The 19712-nt window shown below is 41.2% G+C and overlaps 1 protein-coding gene across 6 annotated transcripts in view; it reads right to left on the reverse strand.

Moving 5' to 3' along the window:
• Window positions 1–3603: 3603 nt before the first annotated feature.
• Window positions 3604–19712, reverse strand: part of elf2a (E74-like factor 2a (ets domain transcription factor)) — a 26115-nt gene continuing 10006 nt past the window's right edge. For 2 of the 6 annotated variants that reach the window (XM_088295109.1, XM_088295108.1), the window contains exons 3-9: window positions 17071–17407; window positions 12837–12941; window positions 8911–9027; window positions 8690–8773; window positions 5390–5582; window positions 5048–5278; window positions 3604–4812 (exon numbers count right to left, since the gene is read on the reverse strand). In XM_088295109.1, the coding sequence (XP_088151235.1) occupies window positions 4299–4812; window positions 5048–5278; window positions 5390–5582; window positions 8690–8773; window positions 8911–9027; window positions 12837–12941; window positions 17071–17407 (1581 nt within the window). In that variant the 3' untranslated portion in view covers window positions 3604–4298. The remainder of the gene's footprint in view (window positions 4813–5047; window positions 5279–5389; window positions 5583–8689; window positions 8774–8910; window positions 9028–12836; window positions 12942–17070; window positions 17408–19712) is intronic. The other 4 variants (XM_088295113.1, XM_088295112.1, XM_088295110.1 and 1 more) reach the window with 3 other exon arrangements.

The following is a 19712-nucleotide window of genomic DNA, read 5'->3' on the forward strand; positions in this document are numbered from 1 at the left end:
AGAAATGACTTCCGGGACAAGGAGCAATAGGGCGACACTTTATTTTTAATCAGTACTGCATGACCTACTGCATGAACTAGGGGCACAAACTGCAGCTTTGACGATCAAAATTGCGTTGTCTGAGATAGCATTTTCGGTCCCAAAACCATACATTGCTCAGCCATACGGCAGGAAAAAAAGCATGTTCCCCAGGTTAACACGCGCACCCGTCAGCATCGCATCAACCCGGGGGGGCGCACCCCACTATTTGAGAAGCACTGCATTAACACAATGATATTTTTTCAACATATTGCACAGGCCTAATTTAAATTATGCCTCCTCTCAATGGGTAGAAAATGAAACTATAACGCATAATGGCATCTGTCTTTTGAAGTCTTACTTAAATATGACAATGTTATAAATACCTCTTCTGTAGAAAATCCAAATTTAACAATGTTTTACTATCGTCACATGTGGAACAGGACTTGGACCTAGAAGCAGACAGGAGACAAAAGTGGTAACGTAAAAGTCTTTCTATACAAAAATTCCAAGTAAAAATAAAGCAGGGACCCATATACATCATATATATATATATATATATATATATATATATATATATATATATATAACATATACATATATATATATATATAATATATATATAATATATATATATATATAATATATATATATATATATAATATATATATATATATAATATATATATAATATATATATATATATATATATATATATATTATATATATATATATATATATATTATATATATATATATTATATATATATATATATATATATTATATATATTATATATATATATATATATAATATATTATATATATATATTATATATATATATATATATATATTATATATATATATATAATATATATGGGCCCAGCTTCCTGCCAGGTTGAGATCGCGGGTGGAAAGCCATGCTTTATTCCCCACCTTGTAGACCGGGGCAGGGCGGTGACGGCGGTCGGCAATCCGCCGGTTACGCTCGGACGTGCGGGACAAGGCTGCTCTGGCTTCCCTCCACACGCGGTGTGCCCTCTTTAGATGGCCCTGGATAGAGGGAACCTCCTCCGCCCCCGCCTGAGTTGGAAAGAGCGGGGGCTGGTAGCCATATGCAGTCATAAAGGGCAAGCGCCGAGTGGCAGACGAGATCAACGTATTGTGCGCATACTCCACCCATGGCAGCTGGTCGGCCCATGAGGACGGACGGTCGAGGCAGACGCATCGGAGAGCCGCTTCCAGGTCCTGGTTCGCCCGCTCGGACTGGCCATTGGACTGGGGGTGGTATCCTGACGACAGGCTGGCCGTGGCCCCCAGGGACTGGCAGAAGCGTTTCCATACTCGTGACACGAACTGAGGACCCCGGTCGGACACCAAGTCGGAGGGGATGCCATGGAGCCTGAAAACATGTAAAATGAGTAAGTCCGCTGTTTCCAGCGCTGACGGTAGTTTCGGCAGGGCGACGAAATGGGCGGACTTAGAGAAGCGGTCAACAATGGTGAGTATGACCGAATTCCCCTTTGAGACCGACAGTCCTGTTTCAAAGTCCAGAGCAATATACGACCATGGTCGCGGGGGAAAGGGCAGAGTGTGCAGAAGGCCCGCTGGGGGTTGATGTGAGGCCTTACTCGAGGCACAGGCATGACAGGCCTTGACAAAGTCCTTGATGTCCTTGCCCATCGCGGGCCACCAAAAACGTTGGCCGATGAGGCCGTGGGTACGTCGAGCCCCGGGGTGACATGCCACCCTGGACGAGTGACCCCACTTGAGGACCTCCACTCGATGTTGGGACGGCACGAACAGCCGCCCAGCTGGGCATCCGGGTGGGTTGTCGGTATTGTCCTGAGCTCTCCGTATCCGCTGCTCCACCTCCCACTGCAGACCTCCCACCAGGCGATGGCTTGGCACCACGTTGTCGGGTCCCGATTCCTCCTCTGCCAGATCGTGGATGCGTGACAGCGCGTCCGGCTTGGTGTTCCTGGAGCCCGGGCGGTATGTCAGAGTGTAGTTGTAACGGCTGAGGAGCAGCGACCAACGTGCCAAGCGAGGATTGAGTCTCTTGACGGAACGGATGTACGACAGGTTCTTATGATCGGTGAACACGGTGAATGGTTCGATGGTCCCCTCCAGCCAATGCCTCCATTCCTGGAGGGCCAGGACCACGGCCAAAAGTTCCCGGTTTCCCACGTCGTAGTTGGCCTCGGCGGGGGTGAGTCGGCGTGAGAAGAAGGCGCAGGGATGGAGTTTCTGGTCGACCGGGGAACGCTGAGATAGGACTGCCCCCACTCCCGAATCTGAAGCGTCCACCTCTACAATAAAAGCATAATCAGGGTTAGGGTGACGCAAGACTGGAGGTTTTGTGAAGGCTCGTTTAAGATTGTCAAAGGCGGCTTGGGCCTCTGGGTTCCGCACGAAACGGGTCTTAACGGACGTTAGGCGAGTAAGAGGTAAGGCTTGGCGACTATAATCCTTGATGAACCGGCGGTAGAAATTAGCGAACCCTAGAAAGCGCTGCAGTTGCTTGCGGGTGGTGGGTACCGGCCATTCCACCACCGCGCGAGTCTTGGCCGGGTCGGCCTTAATCTGCCCCTTTTCGACGATGAACCCCAAAAATTGAACGGAGCTTTGGTGGAACTCGCATTTCTCGGCCTTAACATAAAGCTTGTTTTCCAACAACCGTTGTAACACTGCCCGGATATGTTGTTGGTGTTCTTCGGGGGATCGCGAAAAAATCTAAATGTCATCGAGGTACACAAAACAACATATGTTTAAAATGTCCCTTAGCACATCATTTATTAGCGCCTGAAAAACTGCGGGAGCATTGGACAACCCGAAGGGCATGACCAGATACTCGAAGTGCCCGAGGGGCGTCTTGAAGGCGGTCTTCCACTCATCTCCTTCCCGTATCCTAACCAAGTGGTAGGCGCTACGTAAATCTAGCTTGGAAAAAACAGCGGCCGACTGCACTGGTGCGAACGCGGAGTCTAGGAGCGGAAGTGGGTAGCGATTCTTTACCGTTATGGCGTTCAGACCCTTGTAGTCGACACAGGGCCGCAAGGTCTCATCTTTCTTTTCCACGAAGAACAGACCGGCTCCTACCGGGATATATATATACATATATATATATACACACATATATATACACATACATATATATATACATACATACATATATATATACATACACATACACACACACCCCCCTACAGCCCCGCACACACACACACATACATACATACACACACAATGTTCCATAGTCTCCGCTCCTCACCACATACACAATGAATGGATCTGATGACGGCACATTGTGCCCTATCCAATGCAGTGAATTTCATCACGCCCAATTCCAACCGAGCCACTTGCCAGAGGCTGCCCCCATACCATTTTCTGTCGCCTTCTCCCGTCGTCAGTCTCTCACAAGTTTCTCATTCTCTCCAACCTTTCTCTCTGCTGCTCGTTTTCAGCTGCAATTTCAGTACTTGCTGCTTGTAGTCTGCAGAATATTATTCTCTTCAGGTGCATTTGTGTTCCATCATTCTGAGATGTCTTTGAAAGGAGTAGGAGATGTCTAAGTCTAGAGTGCACTCATGTCTGATTTTTTTTATTTATTTTTCCATGTATGAAAAAAAAAGTGTGATTTATAGTCTGGAAAATTTGGTATAAACATACATACATACACATGTGGCTTCAATGAGAGAATGAAAGACTATTTTTTGTTCTTTTTATCGCACATTTTTAGTAAAATTGACAGTACAAGAAATAATTGCATACTATACTTCATACATGGAGCACAAATCTAACTTATTTGGATATAGACATCTTTTGACTCCCTTTTAAATTGCAGTAATTTTTTTTTAACAGTGCAGGGTAATGACAGAAATCTTCAGACAAAAACAAAGATGTAAAACAGATGAGATCAACCAAACAAATGCAACCTAAGTGAAGAATATATACCTGCTGCTTATCAAAATGCTCTGTAGATTTCTATTTACAAAACTTTTTTTTTTTTAATTGAGTTTACGTACTGTTTGACTGCAAATGTTAGTTGTTTCATTTGCAATATAAGGCTGCCCATCTACTTTGAGCTTACTGGTAGTTTGTTCACAAACCAGTTCCATTCCATTTCTCTGGGATTTCAATTTGTCCACGACAAGAGCAGCATGTGCCAGTCTATGTGCTCTGTCATGGGTCCGGGACGAGGGGTAGATATGACTTGCGTTCCTCTGTAGCATTTACAGTCTGTCATTTTCCCGAGCCCATCCTAACTGAGGTTTGACTTCTCAGGAAGCTGGTCTTTCTTTTGGCGCTACTGGTTGACTGGTGAGGGACAATGCCTCGGATTGTGCTGCTTGCGGCTGACTAAGGGAGGACTCCTTTAGCTGGGTGGGACTTCGGACATGTTGAACAGAAAGCGGCGGTTTGGCCAGGATAAGTTGTGGCACTGGTGCGCCTGCTGCTATATGGACGGTAGGGGTTGTTGCTGGCTTTGTGACAGCCTGTGCTAGATGTGTCGTGACAGGTTTGGCCTGTACCAGCTGGGTCACCTGGCTTGACGGATTCGCCTGCATGAGTGTCGCAAGCTGGTTGGCTGGGATCGTGATGATTGTTATTTTTTCACCTGCTTTGGAACCAGACGGCAGCATGGTGGGCAGGGTCTGGATGACCAATTTTGGGGTTGCATTAGCGGCAGCAACTGTAACTGGAGCTCCTGCAGTGGTGGTTAGGATAGCGGAAGAGTTTAATGTCACTTGACCAAGAGAGTTAGTCATTACCACAGGCATGGCACGGATGGGCCTGTTGGAGAAAGAAGAATATAATCATTAACACCAGTTCACCAACATCCCCACTAGTCAATGTCTTTTCCAATAAGTACACAACATTTTTAGCAGTATTTAACCACTGAAACAAAGAGACTCAGATGACCGACATATTTATGTTAAGTCTTTTAACCACTATATATTCAATACAGTTTATTTCTTAGTACACAGTTTCTCTATGTGACAAACTAAATGCAAATCTGAATAAAGACCTGGTGGTGGTGTTGTTGGGGATGATTGTGACATAGGTTTGCTGAGGGTGGTATGCAGCAGTGGTGTTGGTGCCCAGGATTTCAGGACCCTGGTGGCTGGACAACACACCCTCGCTGTCTTCACCTTCATCGTTATCCTCAATTACCCGAATGTTCTTTGGCATGTCTTTGAATTGATAAGCCAACCTCTGACCCTCCACCTTTGCCAGGATTCCACGCTGGTAATAGTATCTGCATATGAACACAATGGGCTTAGCGCATTGTACAACATTCTTTTTTCTTTCATAGGGCTGCTTATTTAAAACAAATCATTCAAGTTTTAGTTTGTGCAGAATGGCTGACCTCAGGGCTCTGCCCATTGTTTCATAGTTCATATCGGGTTTATTCTTGTGTTTTCCCCAAAGTTTGGACACGGCCTTGGAGTCGACCAATTTGAAGATGCCTTTTTCCCTCTGCATCCACTTAATGTATCGAGGACATGTGTTTTTGTCCTGCAATAGCTCCAGCAAAAACTCCCACAGGTAGGTGGTGTTGCCTAGAAGAAAAACACAGTAAATAATCAAATAATCTTTCAGCAAGCAAATGTTTACCAAAAAGTCAGCAAATAAATCTAACTAAGCAAATCGGAAATAATCTGACAAATTACATATTACAGCAGTGTAACAATTTATTAATAACTTCATGTCTTTCAGAACTAACATCGTTGGGACCACAAATCATGTGTTCATGTAAATCTTCGTGTCTACCAACCCACAGTATAGAGACAGGAAAAGGGCTACAATCGATCAGAGTTCAAATGCCATGTTTTAGTGATTAGAAAAATGAGACCAAGATAAATAATTTTGAAACCATGACCACCATTAGTGTATCCCATAAAATGTACAACTGAATTGAATGAAATTATTTGTTTAGAGCGTTAGTAAAACAACTGAGTTGGTGTGGTTGCACACCCTCTTATAAATAGGATCTAATTGTTCAGAATTCACAAATCACATTGGTCGCAGATGAACCACAACTGTTCTAGTAGGCCTTTTCTAACATTTTTCAGTCAGGTAAGGCTATACATTTTCCAAGGCATTAAATATACGATGTACTAACACGATGTAGACAGTCATCTACAAGTGGAGAAAATGTGGCACAACAGTGTTATTACCAAGCGACTGGTCAGGGAGGTTGCCAATCGGCTGACAGTAGTGATGGGTAAAGGAAACTTCAAATCTTCTTCATGAACCAGTTGTAGTATTTTTGGCCTCCTGTAGATGGCACTCTCTGTTCAACATTGGGCTGAAAGCACACTGACCCACCATTTTTCAAACCCTTTATTTAAACCAACAGTGGCATCTACAGGACCTAAAAATACAACAATTGATTCATGAAGCAAATTTGAAGCTTCATTTCCCCATCACTAGCTGACAGCAACGCAGTGTTGTCTTTGGCTGGCATTTTAGATTTAGTCTTAGTCTTTTGGATGAAACTGCTTATTAACTTTTGTCACATTTAGTCATTCCTATTCGTGATAGTTTTAGTCTAGTTTTAGTCGACAAAAACGCCCCCAAAAATGTTTTAGTTTCGTTTTAGTCACTGGAACTTCCCCCAAAAAGTTTCAGTTTTGGTAAATTTAGTCGCAAAAAAATGGATTTAGTCCATTTTAGTTAAAAATAGGCATACCCAATAGCAAAGCCTTTCTGATTGATTACTAAGGGTTATGCTTTTCAAAAAGAAAGTGGTACCAGTGGAATCAATGCTAGGTGCTCCAAAATAAGACGATAACCAAAATGTTTTATTTGGCAACTGTTGTGGCTTTATTTCACTTAAAGCAACATAAATAAAAAAAATAATGTGTTAACAACATAGACTTGTAGTAGACTTGTTCCAATACAGTACCACAAGTACAAACTCTACCAAACATGTCTTCTTTACTTGGAACAGCTTGCCCATCGAGTCAGTGTGTGTGTGAGCCAAGATGGATGACCCCAGACGTGTTTTGTTGTGTTGGTGTGCACAACAGTGCATGGGCCCTGCATGCTGACCCGGTGGTGGAAGTCCCCAAACGAGGATAAGTTGCACAAGCGTTGCACTTTTTCAAAGACATTACATGTACATTAGGAAGGAATGTGATGAATTTCGAACATCTGACGGACCACTCGCTAACAACATCGTCCTGTCTTGTCACCGAAAATTAATGGACGCCATGACATGTTTTTGTCATCAAGCAGCGTTTAGCCCGCCATAGTCATGAAAAAAATAAGGGCATTAACAAAATATTTTCGTCATCATTGTTGACGAAAATAACACTGCAGGAACATTGCTCTCTGGCGACAGAGATGACATCTGCAGTTTAGAATTTACAATATTTTAATTTGGAGACGGACGACTGTGCAAGAGAGATTTCTAATGTCTGCAAATTTCCCGTGGAACTGAGATTTGTTACTAGACTAGGTGAACTATATTATGCAAAAAGAAATGGAGTTAAGTGTTTTACTGCTAGTGACGGAGCGGCTTTGTCAATAAGGACTGTGGACAAATGGCGACGGTAATGATAGTACGCACTTAGCATTCACATTACATTTCCATACTGAGTCCTTCATTCCTACCCCAATTTAATACGTGCGCGCACACGCACGCACACACGGTACCATGTCACTTTTAGTCACGCGACCGAGGGTGCACACTTAGTTGTTTTACTGTGGTTTGAAGCATACATTAACACACGCAAGCACACACACACGAACCCCCACTCAACCTCACACTGCAACCTCTCAAACCACACCAGGTACGAGATGTTGCAGACGACGGACATGACACAAAGCATCATCTAGAAAGTCCAAACAGGGGCGTACCATTCGCATTATTTAAATCCGTATTTTTCACGCATTTCAGGAGTCAGGTGACTGAGTTATTTTTGTTTAATAAATAAACACATTTCATTACTTGTTAGTGGACTATTTTTTAATTTATTGTAGGAAATAAATGTGAATAAAATGCCTCTGCGCTAAAATAAAAGTAAATAAAGGACTGTGTCAGGTGATGCCCAAGGGGAGGGACTTAGCATATAAATAAGAGGTTTTTGTGAAAAGTAGAGAGGAGAAGGTACTGAGGTGAAGGTTGTACATGAGAGTGACGAGGAGAAATTTGCACATTCGTAGATGAACTGGACATGGTAGTTATTGTTAAACTACATTCAATGTTTTTGTAAATGTACACATATTTTTGTGAAATACTAGTTTTGACTTTTTGCGTTATTTTTTAACTTTTATAACTGTTTTTGCCTTTTTGGTAAATACTCACTGTGTTGCACTTTGGGAGGTTTGCACAATAAACTACACTGGTGGATATATATATGCCACTGATTTGGGAGAAGGGCAAATAGAAGCCTACGACATTGATACAATGTTGTACTGTTCGAAACTGATTCATCGACCATTTATGATATTGTTTTAAGACTGTTCAAAATGATCTTTTTTTTTTTTTAAACAAAAATGTAACTTTATCTAGGACAGGATATTTTAATGTAATTTGTTTACATCAAGAAAATGTCCCTATTTCAATAGTTTTTATTTTTTTTTCATGTTGATAATAAATAGTAAAATAAACAAATAAAATGGCCAAGAATAAATCAAATCATAATACATGTCCGTCTACCTTTTCCTTCCCTCTGTCTCTTCTTAATCCCCAGGTCAAAGGTCCCATTGGATGTAGTTTGGTGCATCTTTGTCTTACGCCCACCTATATTAAGAAAATAAACACGTTTGTAATTTTCCAGCTTTACACTGTACACTCAAGCAGTCTGTCTGCCTGCCTGCTGACATTAAGCATTAAAAAGAGAAGATTGCGAGCACCAATCCAGTTAGTACAACACTGACCTCCTCGCTTCTTTTTGGCAACAGGTTCACTATCAGGTGGGATAGGGAAGGATTCCTCCTCCTCCATGGGTCCACACTCGGTCGAAACCTCCACTATTGTCTCCATCATCACATCTTCTGTTGGGCCCCCCCCCAAAAAATATCATCTATTTTGTCTCACCATGGCTTTGCTTCCACAAGAAATTTTACAGGTGGTCAAAGACAGTCTTTCTGAACATTTTACACCTGTGCTTTCCATCAAGAGCAAGAGTTACTATATGGTATATATATATAAATAAATTCAGCAAATATTTACTGGATACAGTGGTACTTGAGAGATCAGAAAACGCATTCCTTTGAAGCTTATAAAAGAAATCTTTGTTCAGCCCGTTCAAATTGTGTTTTTCTTTTCACCATGACTTTTTGCAAAATGTTTTCTGACATCAGTGGAAAAAGAAGAACTTCAGAAGATAAGAATATTCGCCTTAATATGTCACGATACAATATCACGATATGAACCTCAGAACACAAAATTCAAATCAAATAAATAATTAAAAAATTACAGGTGTCAGAAAAACGCGTTATTAATGGGATTAATCCAACCCCCTTTTAACACCGTCAATTTTTTTAACGAGCGATTAAGACTCATTTTGCCTAATAAACAATGTAGTCCTATGACGTAGCGTTGACGCTTGCGAGACCAGAAAAAAAACATCAAGCACGCAAAATTTAGGACAAGCCTGCATGGGCTCGCTGTGCGGAGTTTTTGAAGGTTTATAGAACTAAAAGCATCATGGGAGTGGTAAAAATGACGCAAATTCAATTCTGAACGGCAAGTTGTTTTTCTTAAGTTACCTAATGGTGTCATGGATAAGAGCAAAGTCATTTGTGTGTATTGCCATCATGCACTGAACTACCATCGCGGCAAGTCCAGGTTAAAACACCATTTGATGGCCAAGCACAATGCTGATGCCAATTCTCCAGCCGCCTTGTCAAATCCAGGCATCCATGGATAATTTGCGACAGTCATCGGTGGATGGATCAACTAAAAAGAGACTCACCGAAGACATAGCTAAGTGGGTGGCCACTGCGTGTTAGCATCGTGGAGGACGAAAGTCTGGCTGAAATACATCGCATTGCGTCCAACAACTGCACTTACGAATTGTCCCGAGACACACAATTGCAACCCGCATTCAAAACTTGCAGGAAGCGGAGAAGGCGGAAGCAGTCGTGCGCACCGGTGATTACTGGACTTCTCTCAGTAACCATAACTACCTTGGTATGACAGCCTATTTATTATTTATTTTGACCCATTTCATTTACACTTTGTAGGCATTTTATATTTCTTATATTACTCCAATTTGATCCCTTAGAAAGGCTGTTGAGATGCTGTTTTGTGTGACTTTTTTTTCAATAAAAAAAAGTATTTGCATGAAAACAAAAAAAAAATCAATTCTCATATATTAAAGGTATTGCAATTCAATAAAATATTGAATTATACACATAATATACAAAAAAAATGGGAGGGATTTTTTTTTACAATGAATAAAGGGATTTTTTTACAATTAATAAAAGGTGCGATTAACTATGAGTTAACTATGAAAAAATGCGATTATGATTAAATATTTTAATCGCCTGACAGCACTGAAAAAAATATCTCGATACAGGCGGCACTGTGGTTCGACTGGTTAGCACGATGGCCTTGCAGTGAGAGACAGCATTGGTCGTGGGTTCAATCCCAGCTCCGGCCATCCTGTGTGGAGTTTGCATGTTCTCCCCGTGCCAGCGTGGCATCCATTCATATTCAATATTATTGTATTTGGGATTGTATTGTTTCCACAGATATTTAGTTTTGATTACTCGTGCAAGCCATGTTAAGAGGGTGAGAGTTTCATGTCATTGCTTATTTGTAAAGGGGAATGGGGGAAATTATTGTACATTAGTTGCAATGACTAACTCTGACCACTAGAGGACAGCGTTCGCTGCTTTGCGTGTGTGGCAAAATGGGACCCTCCGCATCCTAGAGCGAAGAAGAGCTACACGTAAGCTGGAAACAGCATTAAAGAGCGAACGTTGTTTATAAATGTCAATATTTTGTGTTTCAGGTAAGACAATCGAGATCGAATACCATATATTGATGTGTGAATGTGTTTATTGAAAGTAAGTGTGATATATTGAAATTAAGTGTTTACTGACGCTTTTCGTTCGAGATGTAACTTTGTAATTGAAGTAGACGAACAGGTTGCCATTGAAAAAGCGAGAGAGCGCTGTGAAGTATGTTTGCATTGAATGCATGTGTAAGTTTATTGAGGTGTTGTATTGATTGAAATATCGGTTAAATTATTTTTATTAGTCTCGCACACTAGAGCGAAGAAGAGCTACACGTAAGCTGGAAATAGCAGTACAGAGCGAACTTTGTTTATAAATGTTAATATTTTGTGTTTCAGCAACCCAAAATAAAACCCTTCAAAAAAATTTAATGCGTAGCTCAGGACAATTCGGTACCCCGCTACACCAGTGTGGTTTTCCTTCGGGTACTCCAGTTTCCTCCCACATTTAAAAAAACATGCATGGCGGGTTGATTGAACACTCTAAATTGCCCCTAGGTATGAGTGTGAGTGCGGATGGTTGTTTGTCTCTGTGTGCCCTGCAATTGGCTGGCAACCAGTGTCTCCCGCGTACTACCCGAAGATAGCTGCGATAGGCTCCAGCACCACCCGCGACCCTAGTGAGGAGAAGCGGTACAGAAAATGGATGGATGGATATCTTGATACAATGCTAATTATTTGGTCCTAATCATACATATAGTTCATGCACAGTTAACATTAACCTCAATGGACATAAATGACCTACAATGACTGATAACACCTAATATTGAGGCACTTACTTGCTAATACACACACGCATTGTGAATCGGATCAATTTGTGGAGTGTTACATTCCACTTCATCTGGTTATTAGCATAGGTCTTAAACGTAGGTGACCAAAACATGCCTCATTAAATTTCAACTGCACAAAAAAAACAACCACCAGAGGGTGCTGGAACTGCACAAATGAAAAACAATTTGGCCTTTTTAACAGATATCCGACCAGACAACAACCATACTGGGGCAATTTTAACATCACAATAGCCAGATATTGCTGATATCATTACATCCCTAAATGCCAGGATTGGGGTTTTCTTCCTTCATATTTAATTATTACCAAGCCCAAATAAGGGATGTAAAGATTCATTGAAAACCAATAAATCAATTTAAACTACATAAAATATGCATCTATGAAAAAAAATAAAAGAATCGATTCACATGCCATGTTAACCATAGCCGCTCTCTCATGTCTCTGTTGTAAACAAACTGCGTACGCGCAATGCCTGTCAGCAACGCACATGCGCATGAACAGTAATCCGGGTCATCCACATTGTGGGTAATTAAGTTCTATGGCTAACACATGTTAATGTCTTAAAGTGCGGGCATATCTCACAAAATTATTTAATACGATGTAAACCTTCCTTTCGTTGCATCATCGTGGTGATAATGTATCTGGAAGCTAGCTGAAGTTAGCTTTGGAACACCACCTTGACATTCTGTTGTAGTATGTTAAAGTATTGTAGCGTCAACTTTTGCAACTGCGAGACCCAAACAGCCGTAGTGGGGTTGTTTAAACAGGGCTTTTATTTTCCAAATTTAGCTGCTTGAGCCACCTCAAGAGGTGTTCAAAGACCGCGTCATGAAAACCTGAATAATGGCAATGGGAAAAGTCAAGTATTTACAAAACTGAAAATCCAGCGAAATAAATTACACGGGGGTGTTTGCGAAGTCATAGCAAAGCAATCACTTGTTTTAACTTCATCGTGAACACAATTCTCAACAAGTCATAAGGCCCCAGTCACAGGATGATGCAGAAAATACCAATACAAGCTGACAGCTAAGGTAATGCAAGAGTTGTTACCAGTGTTGCGGTCATGTAATCCTCCAGGAGACTCCATATGGAGAAGAGCTTCAGCTGCTTCAAAGGTTTTATCGAAACACACTACGTCCTGACTCGACATCTCCACTGAAAAAGACACAAAAGTATACAAGCATAAACAAAGAGCTTCAAAACAATAATAGATTGTCATGAGAAATCTGTATTAGTAAGGCACCTTTTTTCCTTCAAGGTGCTGCTCTCATTCTTACAAAATAGGATTAAACACTGATGACACCATGAAAAGCAACCCCGTGTTCAGATCACTTCTTTAGCTTTCGACTCAACATGACACTGTCACTGTTCTGTGTTTCTTCTGGTATCTATTGTATGTGTATTTCTGTTTTAATTTGTGTTGTAATTTCCCGTAGGGCTGGGCGATATGACCTAAAATCAATATTGCGGTAAATTGGGCAATTTTACCTCGATACCGATAAATGCACGATAAATTCCCCCTGAGGACCAAAATCAAAATAAATGCAGGAAATGCATATTAACTGTTTATTATTGACCAACTGGTACACATTACTTTCAGTGAAAAATCAAAGTACAAAAACCATTTGTATAAACATTCCAAATAGCTTGCTTTGCATGATTTGAACAATGTCACAAAGAACAAAGAACAGGATTAAAAGGGTACCTCTCACAAAATCTTTTTCTGCAAATAGATTGTGCCGAGATGCTGTAATGCCATTTGCAAAGGCCTAGATTTGTGTAAAGGTATCTTGTAAACAATATAAGTAATGCCATGTGCAAAGGAGCTAGTCACCTGTAAACAGAATGCTAAATAGAATGAAAAAAATGTCAATGGAATGCCAGTGCCAAATAAACAAGTGTGCTTCATCAGGAAAATGCCGTCTCGAGTACGCTGGTGCGCGGTCGCCACTTGTCGTCTATGTACTGCACATTCAAGCTCAAACAGGGATGCATGTTGCGACTCGACCACAAGTCGGATGTGGATGAAAATGCTTGACATGTCTCCGCTCCCGTCCCAATATTGTCCATATTTGGGAAGTACGGTTTGCAACAAATATTTTCGTACCTCTTGTCGGCTACTTTCATGAGGCGTTTCAAAACTGTGCGCTCCACTGTATATTTAGAGCTATGTGCTCGGCTATCGCGTCCACCTCTGAGACTTTCTCTCGTGGGTGTCACCTCCGTTATGGGCTGTTTTCACTTGTCGAACCTTGCTTCTCACTTTGAACATTTAGCACACGCTCCAAGTCAACAGCATGGTTGTGTTGTGGGTGGTGAAAAAGAAAAGGTTGGGCGCGCTGTTTTGGGTGCTTACGATGCACGTTGTAGTTCATGTTCTTTTGCTCAAACATTGTCTTTATGGAAGCCAAAACATTTCCAAACGACAGATGTTGAATTTCTTTTCGGGACAAGCGCGACAGGAACAATTTCAACTAACGTTACTTCGTCTTCAGCCGTGTCAGCCGCTTCTGAATTTGAATCACCAGCTACGAACGCGTCGTGTTTACATTCTTCTTCAGAAGGGTGTTGTCACGTGACGACACGCGCAGTAGCCATCTTAAAGGGGCATGAACATTGCCGCAGACAGAAAAGACTTTTTCTTTTCTTTTTTTTAGACACCGGATTTACCGACATGGGCAAAATGATGTCGGTCATTGTAATACATTTTGGTAACGGTAAATTTTCGGTTTATCGCCCAGCCCTAATTTCCCGCTAATTTATTACACCAAATGGAAAATTCTTTGTTACAGTTCCGGCTGTTGTGAAAAGCGCAATATAAATGAAGTTGAATATGGGGCCAATATTGCAAAACTATTTACAAATGCAAATTTCATTCTACAAATGTGTAAAAAGAATCTGTACCTGTAACCAGAGTCACAAATGTGTAAAAAGAATCCATATTTCAATCCACAAATGTGTAAAAAGAATCCGTACCTGTAACCAGAGTCACAAACGTGTAAAAAGAATCTGTACCTGTAACCAGAGTCGCATATTTGTAACGAGAATCTATGAATGCGTAATTGAAGTCACAAATGTGTACCGAAAATCTATAAACGTGTACCGTATTTTTACGGCCATAAGACGCGCTCATCAAAGGGCGCAGCACCAGTTGAGGGTGCTATTTACGTATTTAATCCATATACTAGGCGCGCCGCACTACGAGGCGCATGCTAGCTCGCGCATGCTAGAGTCATGGTTTCAAATCAAAATAAAAAAAACTCAGCATACAAGCAAACAATGAAACAAAGAAATAAGATTAACACAAAACATGTATCTCTCATGCCATTTATATCCCCAAATGAAATAAAAATAACACAAAAAGATTATAGCAATGGCTTTTGAGAGCCACGCAGCCTCAGCCAATCACATAGCTGTTTAGAGAGATGTGCGTGGTGTGCTTTGGGCTTTTATATTTTTGCAGTCTGTTGTCTAAACCTGTGATGTTTATTGCTTGCAATAACGAATGATAAGACAGACTACGACATTGTGGACAGCTGCCCTTTTGTCCAGCTTTCTCCTACACCATCGCCCAAACACCATAGTCACATCATGTATTAGTCACAGTCAATTCGAAACATAGAAGACTCAGACTTTGACCAGCAGGTTGTGCTTACATGCACTCCGAATACCCCAATGGGAAAAAAGGTCGATGGTAGAGAGCGATGCTCAGTCCATATAATAGGCGTGTCGCATTACAAGGCGCCTCATTTGTTTTGGGGAAGATTTGGGACTTTAAAGTGCGCCCTATGGTCCTGAAAATATGGTACATTGATTTGTATGCGCACTGTGCCTCTTGATTGGCTGTGTTCTTACATGTGACTTTTGCTACAGTCCTTCCATGCACGAGTCACAAATGCGTGTAGCAATTTGCAAATGCGTAACTGGAGACTTGTGTGGCTCCGTAGCTACACATTCAGACCACAAGGGAGCGCTGCGCTCGTTCACTACAGCTGCAGCAGACGGATGACCTGATGGGAGTCTATATGGCGTGCAGTGTTTACTGAATAAATAAATTAGTTTAAAAAAGAAGTGTTTACTAAATACAATCAAGGAAACCTATACATAATGCTGAGTTAAATATAACTAAATATAAATACAAAAAGACACACTTTACTTTTCTTTTTTATTACCAATCCATTTTGTTAATGTAGAACGGACTGAAATTATATGAATAAAATTGAGGAAACGCACGGTGCTAAAAAAAAACCTAAACTAAAATAATCACTAGTAGGGCTGCACGATAAATCAAAATCTAATCGACATTGAGGTTTGACGAAGTGCGATTATCTAATCGCAAGACAGTGAGGTTTTGTATTTTTTCCTCTCCCCCAACCTTTGGCGTTTGAGTGACAGATGAATTAGCCAACCAGAAGTGTCGATGCTCGGGTCTTAATGGCGCTGGCCAATCAGTGTTGTTGGCTAACACGTGTTCATCTGCGCTCCGGTGCCTACAGTCAGCGCAGTCCGACAATAACACTACGCGTAATCCTCTGTTTTTTCCTGTGATTGCCGTGTACCAAAGTGGACGCAATGGAAGTAACTTGTGCCGCTGTAGATGCGGAGAGGGAGATGCTCGTGGTATAGACGGGCGGTACGTCTATTATTTGAACGTGCATCTTGGATCTGACAAAAATGAACCGCATCAAAAAAAAAAGGAACCGATCCTGAGGTAACATGACCAATGTATTTCAACGTTTAAAACACCATCACCGATTTGAGTATGAAGCCTGTCAAACAGATTCGAATTCGGAGGCAACAACTAGCGGGCATTCACGAGCCAAGCTAAGATCGCTAACAGTAGCATTCACGTTATGAAAAAAATTGGCATCGGAAAACTATCTTGTAAGTATTTGTGTGTACAGGTGACAAGGTCCCTCTCAGAGCATCTTTTCAGCACTAATGGCAACATTGTAATTTGTGATCGTGCATGTCTGATACAAGCAAAGGTAAATATGCTGCTTTTTCTAGCCCCCCAAAAAATGAATTGATTCCATATAGAATAAAGTTGCCAAAGCGACAAAGAAATCCTAAGGTAGAAAGATATTGCCAAATGAAACAGCATTAGCATAGTTTTATAGTACACAACAAAATGTTTTGAGTTGCGTGGTGGAGTAAAAAGGAAAACTTAATACACACCAAAATAGAGTATATTAGACCTGCAGTGTAAGATCCAGCACACAAGGGCAAACCATGCAAGAACAAAAATGATGATTTTGTATATTGTTATTGTGTATTGTCTCACCTGTCTCGACCACTTCAGTGACAACCTCCTGCTCCTCAGCCACATCCTGCATCAGGTAAGTTTCATCATCGTACACCAACACCTGTGCAGAGTAACACTCCTCTACTTGGGCGCTGGCCACTTCCTCCACAATCACTGCAGGACAGCCATCCTCCTGCACTACCACACGTCCCATCTTCTCCACCTCGTCACCTCCTTCCACAATCACTGCCTCAACCGCCTGCTGAATTACTTCATCCTCCTCCACCTCCTCGTTTCCTCCTACAATCACAGCATCTACCTCCTGCTGAATTACTTCGTCATCGTCGTCCTCCTCCTCAGCAGGCTGCTGCTCACACTGCAGTTTGGAAAAATGCAAAAGGCAGCAGTGAAGTTGGTTGGTTGCCCATCTTATGCCTCGACACTTGAAAAATGCCTACTTTAAATGAGCAATAAAAATGTCATCACTGATTAAAAAAACAGAAATCACTCCTAGTCTTTTTGCTGGGGGGGTGGTTTAGTATTGATGTCATTTTCACATGCTAATTATATGAGTGCCAATCTTAATGTCAATCAAGCGTCCCTTTAAGGTTTATTGCTTTTTGGGGGAGCCCCGACCGATTGGCTGGGACTGCTATAAATTTCCTTTATTTGGGGGGTGGGGTGGATGATTGGTTGATCGCTGAATATAATACCGATCTTGTCCACCAATCTCACCTTCGGCAGAGGTGTGAAAAAGTAAGCCACTGTCCGGTTCTGCTATAAGATGACTATTTTTTAAATCTTTTCATTCGTATTTAGAGAACTACTTCTTATGCAGGAGGGCTGCACGATTTTGGGGGGAAAAAAAATCCTAATTGTGATTATTCAGACCAATATTGCGATTTGTTGTATTATACACGTTAAAATGCATTAAAATGCTACTGTTATTTGTTCCTGCTTCGACTCGCTTTATTTTATACACTAACTTTTCCTTTAAGCTTGTCTCTCATTTCCTCGCTCGCCACTCCAGCATATCCGCTCATATCCTCCACTGCACTCTTCCTCACGCATGCGCACACACACCCACACGTCACACACAAACTTTTCACAATGCTCGCAAAACTACGATTGTGAGTCAGTTTTGTTTCAGACAGAATTTGATAAATTTTTATAACAATACAAATCACTAATGTCACCATTTGATAAAAAGTACAAGGCACTCTCTTCTGGCGATTGTACTGTATTGAATTGTATTGTGATAGTTTTTGGGGGCTAGAAAAAGCAGCATATTCACCATTGCTTGTATCAGACATGCACGATCACAAGTTACAATGTTGCCATTAGTGCTGAAAAGACGCTCTGAGAGGGAGCTTGTCACCCGTACTCACAAATACTTACGACATAGTTTTCCGATTTTTTTCATAACGCGGATGCTACTGTTAGCGATGCTAGCTTAGCAATTGAATGCCCGCTAGTTGTTGCCTCGCCCTCATCTGTTTATTTCAAATCTGTTTGACAGGCTTGATACTCTAATCGGTGCTGGTGTTTTAAACGTTGAAATGCATTGGTCGTGTTGCCTCTGGATCTGATGGTTTTTTTTGTTTGTATTTTTATACGGGTCATTTTTGTCGTGTCCGCCGCACGTCCAAATAAGAGACGTACCACCCTTCTTTAGCACGAGCTTCTCCCTCTCCTCATCTACGGCGGCAGAAGTTTCTTCTACATCCACTTCGGAAGTACGCGGCAATACTAGTAAAAACCCGAGGTGCACGTGTAGTGTGTTATTGTCAGGCAGCGCTAACTGTAGGCACTGGAGCGCAGACTAACACGTGTTCGCCAACAACACTGATTGGCCAGGACCATTAAGATCCGAGCATCGACAATTCTGGTTGGCTAATTCGTCTGTCAATCAAACGCCAAAGGTTAGGGAAGAGAGGAAAAACAATACAAAACTGCACTGTCTTGCGATTAGATAATTGCACTACGTCAAACCTCGATGTCGATTAGATTTCGATTTATCGTGAAGCCCTCTTATGCAGTTAAAACAACCCATTTATAGTGTTTCACAGGTATTGTTCAATGTTTTACAGCAAAACAAGTATCACCGATACTACGAATTATTATTATCAAGATTTCTATATCTATATTATTGGGATGCTTCATTTTTATTATTAATAGTTAAATACCTGGATATAATTTCTACAAGGTTTTCAGCAAAGTTTTCACGGGAAACTGTTTTTCCAGGTGCTTTTCAGGAAGTACTTTCCAGAAACGGAATAAAAGTTCTCTGTTCATTGCCTTTCTTTTCTGCATTTTTTTTACAACAATAATATCATAATAATAATACAAAAATTCAGATTTATATAGTGAATTTTTTTACATGAATAAACATGTTCAAGATTATAACTCCAGAAGAAAATTTATAAAACATTTAAGAAACAAATTCAAAGACGGATGGGTAAGGCTCCATCACGTCCATGAGCATCGTGAGAATAAGTGCTTTGGATAATGAACGTAGCGAATTACTTGCATCATCTGACTGCAGTCAATGATGTTTACACATGAAACAGTTCACAAACCAAAAATAGTACATCAACAGAGGGAGTTTATAATCTAAAGTTTTGTGCATAGTTATGTAATGGTTCATAACCAGGTCATTCGTAAACAGTGCTCCCACTGTA

This window comes from Idiotropiscis lumnitzeri, chromosome 4 (assembly GCF_059441095.1).
Source record: "Idiotropiscis lumnitzeri isolate Australia: NSW breed Sydney's pygmy pipehorse chromosome 4, RoL_Ilum_1.0, whole genome shotgun sequence".
Taxonomy (NCBI): Eukaryota; Metazoa; Chordata; class Actinopteri; order Syngnathiformes; family Syngnathidae; genus Idiotropiscis; species Idiotropiscis lumnitzeri.